Genomic DNA, 20,506 nt, shown 5'->3' on the forward strand with positions numbered 1-20,506 from the left:
AACAGGTCTCTACCCTGTGACATCCCCTCACAACATATCCCCTCTGAGTCTCCTCTTCTCCAGGCTGAAGAGATCCAGTTCCAGTTCCCTCAGTCTCGCTTCATGCTCCATTCCCTGCAAAACAGCCACCAACCCCTGCCATGTCTCAAAGAACTCTTGGGTGTAACCCATCAGGGCCTGGTGCCTTTGTAATGTCCAATGCCCTGAAGAGCCCCCCGACTTCTGCGGGGGGGGGTTACTCTAATCTTTGCCCCAAAGGCCCCACCTCATCTAATCCCTCATGTGGATCTCCCCCGTCCAGCTTTGGGGAAAACACAGAGGCAAAATAGTCATTCAGCATCTGTGCCTGTTCCCTCCTATCAGTCACTGGATCCTCTTCCTCCTTATTTAGTGGTCCCACTACTTGTCTCCCCTTCCCTTTGCTATTTACATGCTGATAGAAGCCCTTTTTGATATTCTTGGCAAGTCTCAGGTCATAATCAGCCTTAGCCTTGCGAAGAATGCTTCTGCAACGGCCCTCCTCCTCCTGGTATACCCTTTTGTCTATTTGCCCCAGTACCCATTTCCTATGGATGTTCCTCTTTTGTCTAATCCCTCTAACCACCTCCTTTTGCATCCATGGCGGCACTCTCCTCCGCCTCCCCACCTTACTGACTAGAGGTATCGTCAAGGCTTGCGCCTCCAAAACCTCCCTTTTGAGTGCCATCCCCCCTATTCAACTCGCTTACCTTCTAGTAACCTATCGCAGGAGACTTTCCCCAGTCTGGCCTTCAGTTGGCCAAGCCTTGCTCTCTTGAAGGCCCAGCTTCTAGTGCTCGACCTGCTGCATGTCCCCAGTCCCCTGATCTCAAAGCAAAGGATGGAGTGATCACTCACATCCAGAGCTCCCCTAATCTGTACTTCATCTATCAGCTCTTCCCTGTTGGTCAAGAGCAAGTCAAGGATGTTCCCACCCCCACCCCCCGCCATCACCTCTCAGACCCTCTGTGTGAAAAACCCTCCCTCTCTAGCTTCTAGGAAGCTATGTGACCTGGCTGTCACCGCCAAGTGAGTCCCCAACTAATATCCGGGAGATTGAAATCTCCCATAATTATTGTGTCCCTCTCCTGAGATATCCTTAGAATCTGATCTGACAGGATATCATCCAGGGTCTCAAGTTGACCTGGAGGGCGATAACATACCCCCACTGTCAGGTCTCTTTCCCTGTCAAAACCCCTAAGTTTCACCCAGACTGCCTCTACCAAACCCCTATCTGTGCTGCATTCTATCTCACTGCATCCTATCCCTTCCCTGATGTATAAAGCCATGCCCCCACCCCTCTTTACCTTCCTGTCCTTTCTAAAAAGGTGAATATCCCTCTATGTTTACATTCCAGTCTTGCCTTTCATCCCACCAAGTTTCTGTGATTCCCACCAAGTCATACCCTTCTATTCCCAGAAGAGTTTCAAGCTCTTCCTGCTGGTTACCCATGCTCCTCGCATTGCAGCACCTCAACTGCTTCCCACTGCTTCCTTTCCTTGGAGTTCCCAGCCTCCTCCTTCCTCCCATCCACCCCGATACCTGGCCCCTCTCTGTAGGAGTCCTGTCAGTCCCTGCAGTACCTCTAAAACCCTGCTCCCAGGGCCCTGATCCTCTCCCTACACTTGTCCAGTTCAGACACCTTTCTGGGGGACCTGAACCAACCCAATCCCCCGGCTCAGTTTAAAGTCTTCTGGATTAGCTCGCTGAAGCATCTCCAAAGGACCTTTTCCCCATCCTCGTGAGGTGTAAGCCATCCCTTGCCAGAGGTCCATTGGCAAGAAACCAGGTGCTGTGGTCAAGGAAGCCAAAGCTAAGCCAGTCGTTCACCTCGGAGACCCTGCTGTCCCTGCCTGGCCCAAATCCCCGGAATGGTAAGATGGATGAGAAGGCCACGTGGGCCTTTAGCTCCGAGTTTCTTCCCCAAGTCCCTGATGATCCCGACCACACCCTTCCTGGCCATGTCGTTTGTGCCCACATGGATCACCAGGAGTGGCTGGTGACCCCCGGAGCAAACAAGATGCTCCACTCTGTCCTTCACATGCTGGATGTGTGCACCCGGCAGGCAGCAAACCTCCTTTGTCTCCAGGTTGGTGCGGTACACCACTGCCTCAGTGCCCCTCAGCAGAGAGTCCCCAACAACAATCATCCGCTGCCGTGCCTTCCTGGTGGTGGTGGGCAGCCATCCCCTGGCCCTTGCTTCTCCTGCAGTGGCCCCCTTGCGGCCCGTGGTCCCAGGCTGGGCTCCTGCTGGTCCTCCGAGGCCTCATCAGCCCCAGCCTCCCCAAGCAGGGAGAACCTGTTTCCCAGCTCCAGATCAGCACCAGGAGGAGGAAGCCATGCTGGCCTCCTCCTCCTGTGGGTGACACACCTCCATGTCTCCCCGGCTGCTCCTCCCGTGGCCTTTCCCTCAACCCTCTGTCCAGAGGGGGGCTGCTCCCAGAGGTCCTGGAGAGCTCTCTCGGCCCTCAGGCCCCTCACCTCCTCCTCTAGCAGGGTCACCATCTTGCACCGAAGGCAAGTGTAACCCTGCCTCTCCTGGGGGAGAAGGGCAAACATGTTGCAGCTGTTACAGCTGTCACAGCGGACAGCAACACCCGTGACTCCCACCAAGGCCATCTCCTGGCCTGCCATTGAGAAACCATCAGAGACCCTACCTTGGTCCCCCCGCCCCGCTTGCCTTTCCTGCGCTATTGCTCACTCACCCAGTTTTCCCAACCCCACCCCGCCACAAGGTTAAAATAAAAATTTAAATTGGGGAAGGAAAAAAAACCCTGCACCCCAAGGAAGGGAGTCCCCAGGCTGCCTGGGCTACAAGAAACGACGTGACAAGGGCTGAGTGTGGCCTTATCAGTCCCTCCGGCTGGTGGCCCCGTCCCTCTGCTCCCTCCTGGCCCCTCTAGCCTCTCTGGCCCCACCTCCCTTCCTCTCTGCTGCTCCTGTCCCTCTGCTTCTCTGCCCAGCTCCCGCCTTGCCTTCGCCAGTCCCCTGGCCACCCTCAGCACTCTCTCCCAGTCTGTGCCTCCGCTGCTCCGCTGCTCTGCCAAGAGGCAAGAGCCACAATAAATCTGAATGTCTTCTATATGGCTCTGAATTATTCCTACTGGTTTGCCACCAATGTGAGTACAGTGGTACCTCAGCTCACGAACGCCTTGGTTCACAAACAAATTGAGTCATGAACAAAAATATCTGTAAAAAATTGACTTGGGCTGTGAACACTGCTTTGAGTGGTGACCAAGATTGCAGCCATCTCCCCCCAGCCCCAAGTGGGGCGATGGCCACGATTGCAGTTCTGTTCATGCAGGGAAGGTGTGTGTGATCAGAGGTGTGCTCCTGAAGGAAAGACAGGAGCAGCAAAGCAGAACTGCAGGGGGAGATGGCTGGGATTCCACCTGTCCTTCCTGCAGGAGCGCGCCTATGATCAGGCATGCCTTCCCTGAACAAATGGAACTGATGAGGCCATAACCCCACCCCCAGTGCACTGTTTGCGCCCATCTCTCCCTCCCCCAGTGGGCCTGCAATCATGCCAGTCTCTCCCATCCACCCCCAGTGCGCCAGGATGATGGGCACATGCAGGGATGACAGGTGCAATATTGGTTGTGCTGCGGGAGCAGGGAGATGGCCGCGATCTTTGTTGTCACTTTGCTTCACATTTTTCTGATTTAAAAATTGGTTACAGAATGGATTAACCTTATTTACATTGAACCTTATGGGGAAATTTAACTTGGCTCACAACCAATTTGGGTCATGACCAGAATCCTGGAACGGATTAAGTTCATGAGTCAAGGTACCACTGTACCAAGTTCCCCCTTTAACGGCCTCCTCTCAAGTGTATCCATTGTCAAAGGATGTTCTAAGGGACAATCGTTAGGTGACTCTATTTAGCAAAATTAATATCCATGAAATTAATGGACACTAGAGTAGTCCTTGCTATATTTCTCCTGTCAGGTCTGCAGGTGTGCTTCCAACACTATGGCCAGGTTCACATGTCATAACAAAATAATTATTTTATTGCTATGTGCCATCCAGTCATCTCTGACTTATGGTGACTCTATGAGTGGAAGTTCTCAGGAATATTTTATCCATGAGAGCTCTGCTCAATTTTTGTAGATTCAAAGCTCTGGCATCCACCCATCTCATATTTGGTCTTCTGTTTCTTCTTCTACCTTCAACTTTCCCTAACTCTCAGGGGAGTTTTGCCTTCTCTGGATGTGCCTGATGTAGGGCAGCTTCAGTTTTGTCATTTTTGCTTTCAGGGAAAGCTTTGGCTCAATTTGATCTAGGACCCCCTTGTTTGTCCTTCTATCGGTCCAGGGTATTCACAAAGCTCTCCTCTAGCACCATGTTTCACATGCATCATATTTCTTCCTGTCAGCTTTCTTCACTGCCCAGCTTTCACCCCCATATATAATGATCAAGAATACAATTGTATGAATGATCTTGTGTAACATCCTGACACTGAGTCTTTCTGTGGAAAGCAGAGGTGAATGAGGTTGTAGATATGATCATGACCAAGCACCCTCTCCCTTCAATAGCTACTTGATGAAGATGATGAAAGGAGATGGCAAGAATACAGGTGGAAGATAACTCATACTGAACCTGCCCAAATACGAGTTAGAGCTCAGTATCAGACTTACTCTGTACTGTTGAGTGTGAAAAGATGGAGCTCTTCCACCACCATTGCATCTTCTTGGTGTCAATCAAGAACAAGAACTTTTCTGAATGGTTTGTGGCTTGCATTAATCTAAGCCAGGGAGGGAAACAATGGAACCCCCAATGCCATGCTGTGAAAATTCTGCCTAATATTTTGAAATTGCTCAGATGGAGTTGCTTGGATCCATCTCGAAATGGACATAATTGAATGTTTTTCCATTAGGAGAGTAGGTCACAGCAATCTCTGGTTCAGTTTCATTCTGTGAGTTTCAGTTGTTGAAGACAAGGGATGTAAGTAACATGCTTAGCAAAGCTTGCCTGACTTGGCCTTCTTGTCCATAATTGATTATCTCTGATACTGAGAGGATTATCAAGCTAGGTTCAGGAGGTCATAGATTCTTTCTTAAGAGAGGCAGTGGGCCTCTTTAATGGAGGAAGCAATTAGGCAACTCCTGAAAAAGCCTCATCTGGGTTCAGTTTATGATAACAACTCTTGGACCAGTAGCCAATATTAGCTTCCTGGCAAAGAAGCTTGAGTTGGTTGTTATCAGCCAACTTTGGGCACTCTTGGCTGCCCCATGGGATAACCGTTGCCAAGAGGGGATGGGGGAAAGCCCTTTGCTTCCTGTGGAGCTCTCAGCACCTTTCAGTACCACTGGTCATGGCATCCTGACAGATAGGCTGTCTGGGCTGAGAGTGGGAAGTACTGTGCTTCAGTGGTTCTGGTCCTACTATGAAGGTGGTTCTGGGGAAATTATTGCTCTGCATCTTGGTAGTAATGATGTATTGGGTGCTGAATGAGAATGAAACAAACAGGGCTTTGTTTCATTCTCATGCTTTTCATGCAACTGCTGTGGGTGCTATCCAGAGATATGGTGTCACCAATATGCAGATGACACCCAGTTCTAGCCCTCCTTTTCATCAAACCCAGAAGAATAAGGGTCTGAGCATGGTCATGAACCAGATGAAGGACAACAAACTGAGTCCAGATATGCTGGAGGTGTTGTTAGCGTGTGGTTTTAATGCCTGGCTAAGTGATGTTTATCCTTGTTCTAGATTCTGGAGGGGGTTGTACTCCCTCTAAAGGATTGGGCTTGTAGTTGGATCTACTGCTGTTGCTAGAGGAACAGCTGGACTAGATGGCATAGAACACCTTTTACCAGCTTAGTCTCAAATATCAGCAGCAGGGATATTACTGGCCAGGGATAGCCTAGCTACAGTTCTTAGGAGTGTCAGGTATTAACATTCTTATTTCCCCACAAAAATTAATCTTTCTGTTTCTGTTGCTTTAAAACCTTTACTGTATTTTCAATCCTTGTTCCTCTAAGTTTTAGTTTGGCCTTTACTTCTATTTTGTACTGTAGTTTTAAACTGTTATAGTGCATCTTGTATGCAATTTTTTGGTTTTAATTACTGTGAACTGCCCATAGAGCTCCAGCTATTAAGTGAAATAGAAATGAGATGGTCAGATAGAAGCTTCTCACCTCCCCAGTTCTCAATGCTAAAGAGGTTGCTGAAGCTGTGGGCTACAAAGGGAGAGATCTTCTTCAGGTCATGGGTGCGGACGCGGGTGGCCAGCAGTGACTGGTGAGCATCCCGGAAGGTGGTATCCATCAGGAGCAAGCCCTTATGCTGACGAATGGCTTTTGCAAAGCCTGAAGGGCCCTCACGGAGAAGGACATCCCGAAAACCTGTGGGTGGCTGACCTATTGCAGAAACAAGACAGGACATAATTAAAAGCTAGGCTTGCATTCCAGAAGGAAGGTAGAGAAGTTTTTTTTCCCTCTCAGAATACTGGCCACCCAGAGGCAATCTGCAGGTAATATGGACAGGCAAAGAAAATTCTTTACACAAAGTTGTATTTATCTGAAAATCATGACAGGACACCCTGAGAACAGGGCGATGTGGCTAGCTCACCCGGATGGTGCTGACAAGCAATCTCTCTGGGGCTTGTGCTTCTTTCCTCTAGGACACAAGAGGAACCCCCGTAGGAAATGGGTACTGGAGGAAATAGACAAAAGGGTATACCGGGAGGAGGAGGTCCATTGCAGAAGGATTCTTTGCAAGGCTAAGGCCGATTACGAGCTGAGACTTGCAAAAAATATCAAGAGCAACAAAAAGGGTTCCTTTCAGCATGTAAATAGGAAGAGGAAGGGGAGACAAGTAGTGGGACCGCTAAATAAGGAGGAAGGAGATCCAGTGACTGATATGGGGGAACAGGCACAGAAGCTAAATGACTATTTTGCCTCTGTGTTCTCCCCAAAGCAGGATGGGGGAGATCCTCATAGGAGATTAGATGAGGCTGGCGACATAGGGGCACAGATTAGAGTCACCCCCCTTGAAGTCGAGGGGCTCCTCAGGGCATTGGACATTACAAAGGCGCCAGGCCCTGACGGGTTACACCCGAGAGTACTTAGAGAGTTGGCAGAGGCTCTGTCACGCCCACTGGCCTCCATTTTTGAGACCTCGTGGAGAACGGGTGAAGTTCCAGAGGACTGGAGGGTGGCATCAGTGGTCCCAATTTTCAAAAAGGGTAGTAGAAAGGACATGGGGAATTATAGACCAGTTAGCCTTATGCCCATTGTAGGAAAAATGATGGAAAGGCTCATAATAGAGAGATATCTAGTGATGCTAGATAGGGAAGAGAAGCTGACAGCCATACATCACGGCTTCCGCAAAAACAGATCCTGCCAGACAAATCTTGTGGAATTCTATGACAAGGTTTCGAAATGGCTAGATGGAGGGGATGTAGTGGATGTGGTTTACCTGTATTTCAGCAAGGCCTTTGACAAAGTGCCCCATGATATCCTGGTGGAGAAACTGAGGAGTTTTGGGATACACCAAAGCACTGTCTGGTGGATTAAGGAATGGCTGACTGACCGAAAACAGAGGGTATCCATTAGCGGGGAATCATCGGGATGGCGGCCAGTGACAAGCGAGGTCCCCCAGGGCTCTGTCCTGGGGCCGATCCTGTTTAATCTTTTCATTAACGACATGGAAGAAGGGGTGAACAGTCTGCTGATCAAATTCACAGACGACACTAAAACTGGAGCAGTGGCCACAACTAAGGAGCAGGTACTCCAGATCCAAAAGGACCTGGACAGACTATGGAAGTGGGCAGGAGACAACAGGATGGTGTTCAATGTGGATAAGTGCAAGGTCTTGCACTTGGGGCATAGGAATAGCTGTCATAAGTACAGGTTAGGTGACAAGTGGCTGGAGAGCAGCCACTCAGGGCCTCGGGGTACTGTTTGACTGCAGGCTAAACATGAGTCAGCAGTGTGATGCAGTGGTCAAGAGGGCGAACACCAACCTTGGTTGCATAGCCAGAAGTGTGGCTTCTAGATCAGGAGAGGTATTACTACCACTCTACATTACTCTGGTGCGCCCGCAGCTGGAGTATTGTGTTCAGCTTTGGGCCCCTCATTACAGAAAGGATATAGCCAGGTTGGAGTCAGTGCAGCGTAGGGCCACAAGGTTGGTGGCCGGTTTGCAGGGGATGTCATATGAGGCGAGACTGAGGGAACTGGGTCTCTTCAGCCTGGAGAAGAGAAGACTCAGAGGGGATATGTTGGCGACATACAGGTATGTGAGGGGATGTCACATGGAGATGGGCAGATACCTGTTCTCCCCTGCAGAGGAAGGCAGGGCACGCTCCAATGGAGCAAAGCTTAGCAAGCCAAGGTTCCATTTGGATGCCAGGAAACACTTCCTCACAGTCAGGACCCCGAGGGTGTGGAATGGGCTTCCACAAAAGGTGGTTGAAGCCCCATTGGTGCGGGTGTTCAAGGATAGGCTGGACGTCCACATGGTGGGCATGTCGTGAGCGGGGCCAGCTGGTGCTGGAGGTCAGACTAGATGGCCCAGGAGGCACCTTCTGACTCGCTCTGTTTCTATGTTTCTATGTATGGGCTTCCATGGGAGGTGACTGAGGCCCTATCTGTGAGGGTGTTTAAGGACAGGCTGGACATGCACATGGTGGGCATGTTGTGAGCGGAGCCGGCTGGTGCTGGAGGTCAGACTAGATGGCCCGGGAGACCCCTTCTGACTCGCTCTGTTTCTATGTTTATCCCTCCCATCTTGTGTCCACAGGGCCCCTTTAGTCACAACTCATGAAATGTCTTTTGCTTCTCTGCTACATCAGCAGCCTTTTTACTCACTCTCTGTTGAATATTATGGGTTTGTCCTGCTTCTGGTTCTCAAGGAAAACGTTTCTGTTGGCTCCCCAGCCTCTTGGCAGACTGCTGACTGCCTATACTTGCTTTACATCTGAGTGGGAGGGGGCAACAGCAGGGGTTGGACCTGATAGACTCAATTCCAACTCTGCTATTCTATGATACAGAGAAACCACTGAAGATGACCCTCGCTCGGGCGGGCCAGTTACTGTCACTACGAAAGAAAATGTGAAAAAAATGGAGAAACTTGTATTGGAAGATGCCCGAATAAAATGTTAGCAGAGGTGACAAACCTATCTGTTGGTACCATATTTACTATTTTTCATGACCATCTTAACCTTTTAAAGGTCTGTGCAAGGCGGATGCCGTGAATGCTCATGGCGCCTCAGAAACAAGTACGAGTCGAGTGCTGTAGGGAGTTTTTAGAACTATGTGGTGAAGATCCATCAAGTATTTTTGACCAGATTGTTACTGGAGATGAAGCTTGGGTTCATCACTATGACCCTGAAAGCAAGCAGGAGTCCATGCAGTGGCATAAAAAAGGTGCTGACCCTCCAAAGAAATTCAAAGTCACTCCATCGGCCGGAAAAATCATGGCCACAGTGTTTTGGGACTCAAAGGGAATTTTATTGATCAAATACATGAAAAAAGGTGAAACCATAAATGCAGCATCTTACGCAACCACTCTGCATAATTTAAGAGAAGCAATTAAAGAAAAAAGGCGGGGAAAACTGACCGCAGGTGTGTTGCTTCTTCACGACAATGCACCCATTCACACGGCGTGTGTTTCGAAGGCTGCTGTGCAAGACTGTGGTTTCGAAGAAATAAACCACCCACCCTGTAGCCCGGACCTGGCCCCCAGTGACTACTACCTATTCCCGAATTTAAACAAAGATCTTCATGGAAAGCGATTTTCCGACGATGAAGAGCTCAAGACGGCAATCAACGCACATGTTTTAGACAAGGAGGAAGGCTATTTTTTTACAGGGAATTGAAAAGTTAATTTCTAGATGTAATAAGTGTATTAAAGTTATGGGGGATTACATTGAAAAATAAAAATTATTTCAATTTATTATTCCTTTTTCTTCATGCTGATACCAAGAATACATTGAATGCCCCTCGTATCTCTAATCTAGAAGGTAAGAAGTGTCAATAATTGTGGTCTATGTGGAAGTAGGCATCTTTCAAGCTGATCAAGGCAAACCAGTCTCCCTCTTGCAGGGCAGGTAGGATGTGCTGAAGGGTGACCTTTCTGAATTTTCTTGGTGTGATAGGTAATTGAGGTTCAGAATTGGTCTTGGTCCACCATCTGGTTTTGGTACTGCAACTAATGAGAGCTGAGGCATCAAGAAAGGTGAGACTACTTTCTCTGTTGTAGAAAGTAGTAAGTGAACCTCCAACATCAAAATTGGGGACAAAGCTATGCTCCTTATGGTATTGAGCAGCATAAAACTTAACCAGGTAGCCTCTCTCCTCAATGGACAAGGGACCCAGGAGTCAAATATTATTGCTTCCCATGCAGTGAGATGTTTGTCAAAATTAGGGGGGCACCTGGCCCTGGGCACTTTCATGCATGCTTAAAACTTACCATGGTGTCATACCTTCTGGTCTGGGGGTGCTGCTTGGGACCTGGACATGTGTTTGGCATTGGCCTTGTACTGGAATGGAGGTTGGGACTTCCAAATAACTTTGGTGGTCTAGTGGACAACTGTTGGAAACCCATCCTCCTTGTCATCTTGGTCTTCTGCAGGGAGTCCATGTGCTCATTCATGTGTGCCCTGAAGAGACCCTCCCCATTGAAGGCCTCTGACTGAAACACATAAGCCAGTTCCCTGTAGACATCAGGGAGATGGTTATAGATGACCTCAATTTTGTCCCATAGGAGCAGCTGATAGTGGGCCATGGTGACCTCATAGCAAGAAGTGAGAAATTCAAAGGCCAGACACTGAAACTCAAAGGTGGGTACTTAGACCCACCTTGCTATACAGTCCAGACATCTCCAATGTCACTTCCAACTTTCTGATTCTGTGATACCCAAACTCACCCAAAGGAACTGAAGGGACAACTGGATCAATTGGTGAGGGCCTGGCATTCACTGGGATGGGTGTGGTAGGGCCATTTACCATGACGTGGCCTGGAAAGAAAAGGCTCTGTTATAGTGAGAGAGTATAACATAATGCAGCACCATCTTGCCAATCCACAGGATGAGTCAAGGGCTTTTCCAGTACCAGAACCTATTTTGAGAGCTTTGGGATGTGTGAAGCAAAACACAAACTTCTCACATATTACTTGTCATATTTGTCACTTCTCACATACCAGGAAAGGGCTTCTAGGTCAAAGGTTATGGCTTTCTGTTATTTTCTACTTCTCATTCCATTATTTGGTACTTCTCCTTCCATTATTATCTGCAACCTATTTCAAGATGATTTTCCTTCCCTCCCAATCCAAGGTGCTAAAATTCAAATCAGTATGTGCCCTCCGTGAATATATGCACCCTTTTATCTTCCCCCACATACCTAGATAATGAAGAAGTTTCTGGGCTCGATTCTGACCAGGTCGCAAATTGAAAAGGTCAGGGTTCTCATCAATGAACTGAGTGTCCACAGTGCCATGGAGAAATTGATCATTGCCAAGTACGTTCTGCAGGAAGGGGATGTTGGTCTGAAAGGAAATGGGAGAGGAAGGGATCTGTGCCAAGGATGCAGGGGTAGGGAAACCCTATCAATGGGCATGCATCAGCAATGCTGCGTATTTGAAGAGAACAAGCACCTTTCCAATCAGAACAACTGCTCAGTACTTGGATTCCAGCAGCAACTGGCAAGATACCGCTGGAGGTACTTACACAGTTGGATCCCACTGAAAGCCCATTTGGACAAGTCAGATTCTTGCTTTTTCATTTCATAGAATCATAGATTAGTAGAGTTGGAAGAGGACATTGAGTCTAATCCCCTATGCATTGCATGACTTCCAGCTAAACCATCCCTCTGGTTGCATCTCAAATGCCTCTGGAATGGAAAAGCCCACAAGCAACCTTGGTAATTGGTTCCATTGTTATACAGATCTTTCCTGATATCTAGCCAGCATCTGGCTCCCTGTGGCTTGAGCCCATTATACTGTGTCTTGGCCTTCTTCTTTGTTGGTCCAGGGTTACTTAGAGGGTTGGCAGGGGTTCTTTCATGCCCGCTGGCCTCCATTTTTGAGGCCTCGTGGAGAATGGGTGAAGTTCCAGAGGACTGGAGGGTGGCGTCAGTGGTCCCAATTTTCAAAAACGGTAGTAGAAGGGACATGGGGAATTACAGACCAGTTAGCCTGATGTCCATTGTAGGAAAAACAATGGAAATGCTCATAATAGAGAGACATCTAGTGATGCTAGATAGGGAAGAGAGGCTGACAGCCACACAACATGGCTTCCGCAAAAACAGATCCTGCCAGACAAACCTTGTGGAATTCTACGACAAGGTTTTGAGGTGGCTGGATGGAGGGAATGCAGTGGATGTGGTTTACCTGGATTTCAGCAAGGCCTTTGACAAAGTGCCCCATGATATCCTGGTGGAGAAACTGAGGAGTTTTGGGATACACCAAAGCACTGTTCGATGGATTAGGGCATGGCTGATTGACTGAAAGCAGAGGGTAACCATTAGTGGGGAATCATCGGGATGGTGGCCAGTGACAAGCAGGGTCCCCCAGGGCTCTGTCCTGGGGCCGATCCTGTTTAATCTTTTCATGAATGACATGGAAGAAGGGGTGAATAGTCTGTTGATCAAATTCACAGATGATACTAAAACTGGGGCAGTGTCCACAACTGAGGAGCAGGTACTCCAGATCCAAAAGGATCTGGACAGACTATGGAAGTGGGCAGGAGACAACAGGGTGGCATTCAATGTGGATAAGTGCAAGGTCTTGCACTTGGGGCATAGGAATAGTTGTCATAAGCACAGGTTAGGGGAGAAGTGGCTGGAGAGCAGCACATGTGAAAGGAACCTCGGGGTGCTGGTTGACTGCAGCCTGAACATGAGCCAGCAGTGTGATGTGGTAGTTAAGAGGGCGAACGCCACCCTTGGTTGTATAGCCAGAAGTGTGGCTTCTAGATTGAGAGAGATATTACTTCCACTCTATACAACTCTGGTGCGCCCGCAACCGGAGTATTACAGGAAGGATATAGCCAGGTTAGAGTCAGTGCACAAGGTTGGTGGCCAGTTTGCAGGGGATGGGGTATGAGGCAAAACTGAGGGAACTGGGTCTCTTCAGCCTGGAGAAGAGGAGACTCAGAGGGGATCTGCTGGCGACATACAGGTATGTGAGGGGATGTCACACAGAGGTGGGTAGAGACCTGTTCTTCCCTGCAGAGGAAGGCAGGACACGCTCCAACAGAGCAAAGCTCAGGGAACCAAGGTTCCATTTCGATGCCAGGAAACACTTTTGGACAGTTAGGACCCCAAGGGTATGGAACGGGCTCCCACGGGAGGTGGTTGAGGCCCTATCGGTGAGGGTGTTCAAGGATAGGCTAGACATGTATATGGTAGGCATGTCGTGAGAGGAGCTGGCTGGAGCCGGGAGTCAGGCTAGATGGCTGAGGAGGCCCCTTCTGACTCACTCTGATTCTCTGTTTCTATTTGGACTGCACAGAAACCAGAGGTGAAACTCACATCTTGCACTGGTACATGGCATGTTCCAAACGGCCCTGATCTCCACAATGTCTGGTTCCTGGCTTCTAGCTGAGCAGATCAAAGGAAGCTGCCCCAGCTGGTCTTGGGACTACTGGATACAGGAGTTGGGGGGAAAAGTCCCTAACTTTTTTCTTTTTTCTCCTTAGTTTTCACCTGCCAATTTTCCTCATTGGTACACACTTGCATTTGGAAACCTTCAGGAAAGAGAGGGTGAAGTACTGGTTCAGGGGGAAGCTACAGGCCTTGCAAGCTAGAATAAAAAAGGTGGCTATAAGAATGGGCTGAGAAGACTTCCCTGTGGTGGTGACCTGCAGTGTCTGTGCAAGGTTTGTTTTCTTGCCTGAGGTCAACATGGCCTACACATGCAACATGTAGCCATGCTGGAAGAAAAGGTGAGAGCGCTGGAACAGTGAGTGACCACCCTCAAGGGAATGAAAGAAAATGAAGAGTTTTTAGATCGAGCAATAGAAATGCAATAGCTGAGAGTAGTACAGAAGCTAGAAGTACTATAGCAAACTAAGAATTTTCAAGGAAAGGAAAATGAGGAGAAAATTCCCTGAAAAAGGGTGACAGTTGTTCTACGTTTGAAGAACTATAAGACACCAGTAGAATTAGTGTCTTATATCAAAGACACTGACATCTTATATCACTTATGTCTTATATCAAACTGCTTTCAGTTATTCGAGCAGCCTGCTGTGGAAGAGCTGCAAGCCATCCCATGCAACACTGAACAAGAGGCTGAAGGTTAGTGTTAGTTGTGGGAGATGCCCTGTTGTGTGGGATGGAAACACACATACGTCAAGATGGCATACTCATCAGGCATGCAGTCTCCCTGGAGCAAAGATCAGTGATATAACTGAAAGATTGTCAAGGCTCATACACGCCACTGGCATGGATCCTTTTCTTCTTATTCATGTGGGAATAAATGGCACTGCCAAGCAGAGCTTTGAAGAAATCACGTCAGACTTTGAAGTATTAGGGGCAAAAGTCAAGAACTCTGGGGTCCAGCTAGTTTTCCCTTCAATCCTTCCTGTTCTTGGAAGAGGAATAGGCAGGGAAAGAAAAATGCTTCAAGTGAATGCCTGGCCACAAAGGTCGTGTCAACAGGAAGGATCTGGATTCTTGGACCATGGGCTACATTTTCTGGAAGAATGACTGCTGGCAAGGTATGGGCTGCACATTACAAGGACTAGAAATAAGCTGTCTGGCCACAGCATGAAGTAGTTTATCAGGGGGAAAATTCTTTCCTTAAGAATATGATATACATTCGGAATAAGTATAAGGAAAACCTTATGCCATCAATCTTGCCATTATAGCCAATTGTAGAATTAGAAGGACTTTCCCAAACATTTGTCAGAAAGTTTGGGGAAAATACTGAGAAATAAACAAATTATTTAGAAGACTGGTTAGAAAAGATAACAGTAAAACCCACAATAAAACCCACCAGCAGCATCAATACAAATTAAGCCAAGAGCACAGAGGCACTAAAATACAACAAATACCATATAAACATTCTCTGAAAATTACTCAAACTATTAAAATATTTGGTAAATAGAAATATCTTCGCCTGGTGATGAAAGAGATAGTGACTTGGTTCCAGGTGTCTTGCGGAAGCTGATTCAAAAGTTGGAGTGCCACTTACCTGGAAGGCCCTTTTAACACCAGCCAAGTTATTCAAAATCCTAAAGGACGATGCAGTAAAAGTGCTACACTCAATATGCCAGCAAATTTGGAAAACTCAACAGTGGCCACAGGATTGGAAAAGATCAGTTTACATTCCAATTCCAAAGAAGGGCAATGCCAAAGAATGTTCAAACTACCGCACCATTGCACTCATTTCACATGCTAGCAAAGTGATGCTCAAAATCCTACAAGCTAGGCTCCAGCAGTATGTGGACCGAGAACTACCAGAATTACATCGGTGAGGCAGGGTTTTGAAGAGGGAGAGGAACTAGAGATCAAATTGCCAACATATGCTGGATCATGGAGAAAGCTAGAGAGTTCCACAAAAACATCTACTTCTGCTTCACTGACTATGCCAAAGCCTTTGATTGTGTGGATCACAACAAATTGTGGCAAGTTCTTCAAGAGATGGGAGTACCAGACCATCTTATTTGTCTCTTGAGAAACCTATATGCGGGTCAAGAAGCAGCAGTGAGAACTGGACATGGAACCACTGATTGGTTCAAAATTGAGAAAGGAGTTCAGCAAGGCCGTATACTGTCACCCTGCCTATGTAACTTACATGCAGAGCACATCATGAGAAAGGCGGGGCTAGATGAATCACAAGTTGAAATTAAGATTGCTGGGAGAAATATCAACAACCTCAGATATGCAGTTGATACCACTCTAATGGCAGAAAGTGAAAATGAACTAAAGAGCCTCTAGATACGGGTGGAGGAGGAGAGCGCAAAACTTGGCTTGAAACTCAACATTAAGAAAATGAAGATCATGGCATCTGGTCCTATCACTTCCTGGCAAATAGATGGGGAAGAAATGGAGGTAGTGAGAGATTTTATTTTCTTGGGCTCCAAGATCACCGCAGATGGGGCCTGCAGCCAAGAAATTAAAAAATGCTTGCTCCTTGGGAGGAAAGCTATGGCAAATCTAGACAGCATACTAAAAAGCAGAGACATCACCCTGCCAACAAAAGTGCATATAGTCAAGGCTATGGTTTTCCCAGTTGCAATGTCTGCCTGTGAAAGCTGGACCATAAGGAAGGCTGAGCATTGAAGAATTGAGGCCTTTGAATTGTGGTGCTGGAGGAGACTCCTGCGAGTCCCTTGGACTGCAAGGAGATCAAACTGGTTAGTCCTAGAGGAGATCATCCCTGACTGCTCTTTAGAAGGCCAGATACTGAAGATGAAACTCAAACACTTTGGCCACCTAATGAGAAGGAAGGACTCCCTGGAGAAGAGCCTAATGCTGGGAACAATTGAGGGCAAAAGAAGAAGGGGATGGCAGAGGATGAGGTGGCTAGATGGAGTCACTGAAGCAGTTGGTGTGAGCTTAAGTGGACTTCAGGGGATGGTGGAGGACAACGAAGGCCTGGAGGAATGTTGTCCATGGGGTCGCGATGGGTCGGATGCAACTTGGCAACTGACAACACAGAAGAGGCTCCCTACCCTCATCTGATGAAGGTAGGCATATATGGGAAGAGGTGCTTCTGTAGATAACTTGGCTCCAAGCTGTTCAGGGCTTTAAATATTAACATTTTGACTGACCTGGATTTCAATTGCTAACTGGAGAAGCTGATAGAGGACTGGCATCATGTGTTCTTATTGGCCAGTCTTCAGCAGCAGCCTCTGGACCAACTGGCGTTTCTGGGCTGTCTCTAGATGCAGCCCTACACTAAAGTGTTGCAATAATCCAGACAATAGATGGCTACAGCACAGATTACTGTTCCTAGTCTCTGTCTGTCCAGATTGGTTCATGGTGGGTAAGGGAGCTTAAGCTAATAGAAGTTGCTCTGGGCCACTGAAGCCACCTGAAATTCCAGTGATATTTCAGGATCAAGGCATACTCCCAAACTAGAATCCTTGCTTTTTAGGGGGAGTGCAACCAATCCAGGGCAGGTGTAATATCACCCATCTGGAGAGAAGATCCCCCCAAAAAGCACCTCAATCTAATCTGGATTAAATTTAAATTTATTGGCCCTCATCCAATCCATTTTTAAGTCCAGACACTGATTCAGAACAGTCATTGCCTCTCCTGGGTTAGATGAAAAGGAGAAGTTGAGCTGAGTGTTATTTGCATATTGACAACCTCTGCCATGCATGGGGGATAAAATAGAGTCCTGAGGTACTCCATAGCATATATGTCATGGCGCAGAGCTATAATCCTCCAGCAACAACTTCTGGGGTTAAGTACAAGTAGAACCACTGAAGAGCCTCCAACTTCCAACTCAACGAGCCTATCCAGAAGGACACCCTGGCCAATGGCATTGAAAGCCACTGAAAGGTTCAGGAGAACCAACAGGGACATGTCTCCCCTGTCTTTTCTCCAGTGAAGATCATCCCACAGAGTGACCAAGGCAGTCTCTATTCCGAACCCAGGTCTGAAGCTTGAATGAAATGGAACACATCCAGTTCATCCAAGAGTGCCTGGAGCTGTTCAGCCAGTGACCTGCTTAAACATCTTGCTTGAAGGGGATATTGGTTATCACAGCGAGCTATTGAGGGTACTACAATGTCTTTCTCGGCCCCATTTTGTAAGAGACTGCAAACCATTCCGAAAAGCTCTGCAGGATAGACTGAGAAGATGCAACGCTGGTGGAAAAGAATAAACTCTTTTCCTCCCTCACCACCACAGAATAGACCTGATGATGAGTTCTAAGCTGTGTCTGGTCAGATTCATCTTTTCTTCACCTGTACTCTAGCCATCACCCCTCTTGCTTCCTCGCTCTCAGCAATGGTGTATACCAAAGGGCTGAAAAATCATGACCACAGAAGAATTACATAGTTTTATAGTTAACAGTGAAGAAATTGAAATTATGAAAGACTTCACATACTTGAACTAAGGGATCAATTCAAATAGGGACTGTAGTTACAAAATTCAAAAAAGACTGAGGCTGGGAAGGGCAGCAATGAAGGCATTAGACCTGTTTTTTTTTTTAAACCCAGTATTGGGATGAGAGTGGGATTAACATTAACTCCCTTATTATGGTCAGATCACTTCTGTCTAAGACTTAGGCTTTCGGACTCTTTCCCCTCTGCACAGGTGGGGGGCCTTTTAGAATAACTTGCCCCTGAAAACTAATGGATCCTGATGGTTTCCAGAGGGCTCTGGGGGTGTTTCCGGCTGATATGGTTGGTGTTCCTGAAGCCCAGGTTGCCCTGTGTAATACTGGGATGGCCCCTGTAGGACTGGGACTCAGGTGATCTGAATTCTTGTCCCCAAGCAGCCATTACTCCAACTTTGGGCCTCACAAGGCCTTGCAGGGTTATTGTTTTGATAAGACTAGGAGGAGGAGAAGAATTGTGTGAGCAGCCTTTAGTTCCTTGAAACAAAAATATCATGATGCAATTTTGCTCCTGTGGGATGTCAAAGTGCTGGTATGGGTCATAACATCTGAGGGCCAGAGCAAAATTATGTAGAGGCCAGTTCAAGCATGGGAAGCCGGGGAGCTGAAAGCCTGGTCTGCCTAGCTTTCCACCTGATTGCAGGCCAAAGGACGTTGATACTCCTGCCGTTGCAACCTTGAATCAGACTTCTGATTTACAGCCTGGCTCATCAACTCTGCAGTGGAGGGTGTGCCGAGGCCTCACCCAGGTTGTGATGCCAATTGAAAAGGGCAGAACAGAGACTTGCAGCTCATGGAAGGGTCTCCCATCCGCACTGAGTTGTCCTAGTTTTTGGCAGATGATTCAGGGAAAACATCTACACCCACCCAAGACCTTCAGAAAGCTGGTAATACTGTGGTCTCTCACATCTATTTGATTCTGTTTCTGCCTGTGCAACATGTGTGTCCTTCTCTTGATCTAATTTGGCTTTTGTCTATCTAGTTTATTATTTCCCTCCTCCTTTATTATTTGGCAGCAGGTTTAACTCTCTGTCTCTCAGAACTGCTGAACAGCTCATCAAGACAACTGGCCTCTCTATGCTTTTAAACTAATTGTTGCCTTTTAACTTAAATACTGAACAGTGCATATTATATCTCTATAATAAACCTTGCATTAAGTATAATATTTTCTTTTTAGCCTTTCTTCCATCTGCACGCATCAATTCTGCAGTGACACACTAAGAATTCAGTGGCAGCACACCCTCTCGTGGTACTAAACATGTGGAGATGAAGACAAGCAGAAGGAGGCTTTTGCAAAGCAATTATCTTTTAAAGAAATCCTCCCTTGGCTAAATGGCAAGAGCTGGCCCAGGTGAATTTGCACACCTGCTTTAGAAGCAGATTGTTACTGGAGAGAGGCAGGGGGTCTTTTCAGTAGCTGCTGCTCCTTATTGTAGAATTCCCTCCCCAGACTTAAATGTTTGCCTTATGCCTTCCTTTTATGTATTTCAAAAGATCATAGAAATGTAGAAACAGAAACAGAGCAAGTCAGAAGGGCCATCTAGTCTGACCTCCGGCTCCAGCCGGCTCTGCTCACAACATGCCCACCATGGGCATGTCTAGCCTATCCTTGAACACCCTCACCGATGGGGCCTCAACCACCTCTTCTGGAAGCCCATTCCATACCCTCGGGGTCCTACCTGTCAGGAAGTGCTTCCTGGCATCTAAATTGAACCTTGGCTCCCTGAGCTTCACTCCATTGGGAGTGCGTCCTGTCCTTCTCTGCAGGGGAGAACAGGTCTCTACCCACCTCTGTGTGACATCCCTTCACATACCTGTATGTTGCTAACATACCCCCTCTGAGTCTCCTCTTCTCCAGGCTGGAGACCCAGTTCCCTCAGTCTCACCTCATACGGCATCCCCTGCAAACCGGCCACCAACCTTGTGGCCCTACGCTGCACTGACTCTAACCCGGCTACAGGTATATCCTTCCTGTAATGAGGGGCCCAAAACATACCCTGAAAAAGATACAGGGCTGAAACAGATTGATTATTTGAAGGGACAAACCATTATTTTGACATCCTAGGTCTTTACTTTGGATGTTCCTTTAAGCACCAGAAGAAATCCATCTTCTTCTTCTTCTTGGCTCTTGCCATCTTCTCATAATTTTCAGGAAACTTTTCTGCTGTTCACCAGTTTTGCTTCATTTTTATTGGCTACTTCATCAGCTTATTTGCTGCCAGCTAGTTTCCCTATTGTGATTTTGATCTTTAATTGTTATGATGTGACCCTTCTCTACCTGACAATAGTTCTCCATCACATAAAATTGGGAAAACAGGCTCAGTGAGGAGGCTGTAGTTAGCACACATGGTGGCAACAGGGAGTGGGGCTAAGCCTGCCTGTCCCCACAGGCCTTCTGATTTGGGACCAATCGACAATATATGTATATTGCTTGGGTGCCACCTGAGCCTCAGCCACAGGAGCTCAGCTCC

General features: G+C 47.5%; 1 protein-coding gene across 2 annotated transcripts in view; it reads right to left on the minus strand.

Annotated features, from left to right (window-relative positions):
• The window catches only part of PC (pyruvate carboxylase), a 265,823-nt gene that overhangs the window by 27,183 nt on the left and 218,134 nt on the right, over nt 1-20,506 (minus strand). For both annotated transcript variants that reach the window (XM_044449338.1, XM_044449337.1), the window contains exons 11-13: nt 11,363-11,507; nt 10,891-10,980; nt 6,156-6,377 (exon numbers count right to left, since the gene is read on the minus strand). In XM_044449338.1, the coding sequence (XP_044305273.1) occupies nt 6,156-6,377; nt 10,891-10,980; nt 11,363-11,507 (457 nt within the window). The remainder of the gene's footprint in view (nt 1-6,155; nt 6,378-10,890; nt 10,981-11,362; nt 11,508-20,506) is intronic.

This window comes from Varanus komodoensis, unplaced genomic scaffold, assembly GCF_004798865.1.
Source record: "Varanus komodoensis strain SLA01 unplaced genomic scaffold, ASM479886v1 scaffold57, whole genome shotgun sequence".
NCBI lineage: Eukaryota > Metazoa > Chordata > Lepidosauria > Squamata > Varanidae > Varanus > Varanus komodoensis.